The sequence below is a fragment of the Sinocyclocheilus grahami genome, unplaced genomic scaffold (assembly GCF_001515645.1).
Source record: "Sinocyclocheilus grahami isolate Dianchi unplaced genomic scaffold, SAMN03320097.WGS_v1.1 scaffold7194.1, whole genome shotgun sequence".
Classification (NCBI taxonomy): Eukaryota; Metazoa; Chordata; class Actinopteri; order Cypriniformes; family Cyprinidae; genus Sinocyclocheilus; species Sinocyclocheilus grahami.
In genome coordinates, this window is record NW_015511326.1 from 8,422 (window position 1) to 9,230 (window position 809).

At 35.7% G+C, this 809-nt stretch overlaps 1 protein-coding gene across 1 annotated transcript in view; it reads left to right on the forward strand.

Annotated features, from left to right (window-relative positions):
* ccdc92bb (coiled-coil domain containing 92Bb) overlaps nucleotides 1-809 on the forward strand; it is a 3,452-nt gene that overhangs the window by 1,506 nt on the left and 1,137 nt on the right. The window contains exon 2 of the mRNA XM_016263809.1: nucleotides 250-412. Coding sequence (XP_016119295.1) covers nucleotides 283-412 — 130 coding nt within the window. The 5' untranslated portion in view covers nucleotides 250-282. The remainder of the gene's footprint in view (nucleotides 1-249; nucleotides 413-809) is intronic.

Sequence of the window (809 nt, forward strand, 5' to 3'; positions counted from 1 at the left end):
AAAAAAAAAACCTTTGGGAAATATGAATGTGAAAAATGCTTCTGGAACCAAGGCCGCTGAAAAAGTGGGCAAACACAAGAAAAAATCTAGACTGGGGCTTGATTTTTGACGCATCTCCTCGCTATCTCTAGCTCACATCAGACTGGCGTTTGGAGGGGAATGGTTAATGGAAATTAGTGTGCTTCAACCTTTAATGAATTGTTAGGCCTAAGTTTGACATACTAACAATTTTAACTTTATTGTAAACAGGTGCTGTAACCCGCCAACATCTAGGAGCCTTCCATGGATAGATCCACACTTACCCAACAGGTGGAGAGCGTTGAGCGTAATGTAGCATTTTTGCAGCAGGAACACCGGATCCTCCTTAGCGGTCTACGGCTAGAGATCCGCAACCTGAAGAAACGATGCAATGGTCTGTCACTCATCCTCATTCCATAGATTCTCCATTCTGAACTCAAATATAGAAATACATAATACAGGACTTTGCACTTAATTAACTATGATTTCATAAGAAAGCAAAGTTTTGTCAATGAAACGAAAGTCGATTTTATTTGTATAGTGATTTTCACATATTTTCACATTATTTTAAAGCAGCTTTACATTGAATATTTACCTAATCACCTAAAAATGAAAAAAATATTTGTACTTACCTTTCTACAGTACATTTAGAATGTATATATATTTTTTAATTTTCATTCATTAGGACAGAAGGGAAAATGTAATGTATGCTTAATTCAGACTTTGCATTTCAAATGAAAACCTCTTCATCCATCAAACTGACTAAAACAGTGGTCTGTGAAGTTAAGAAA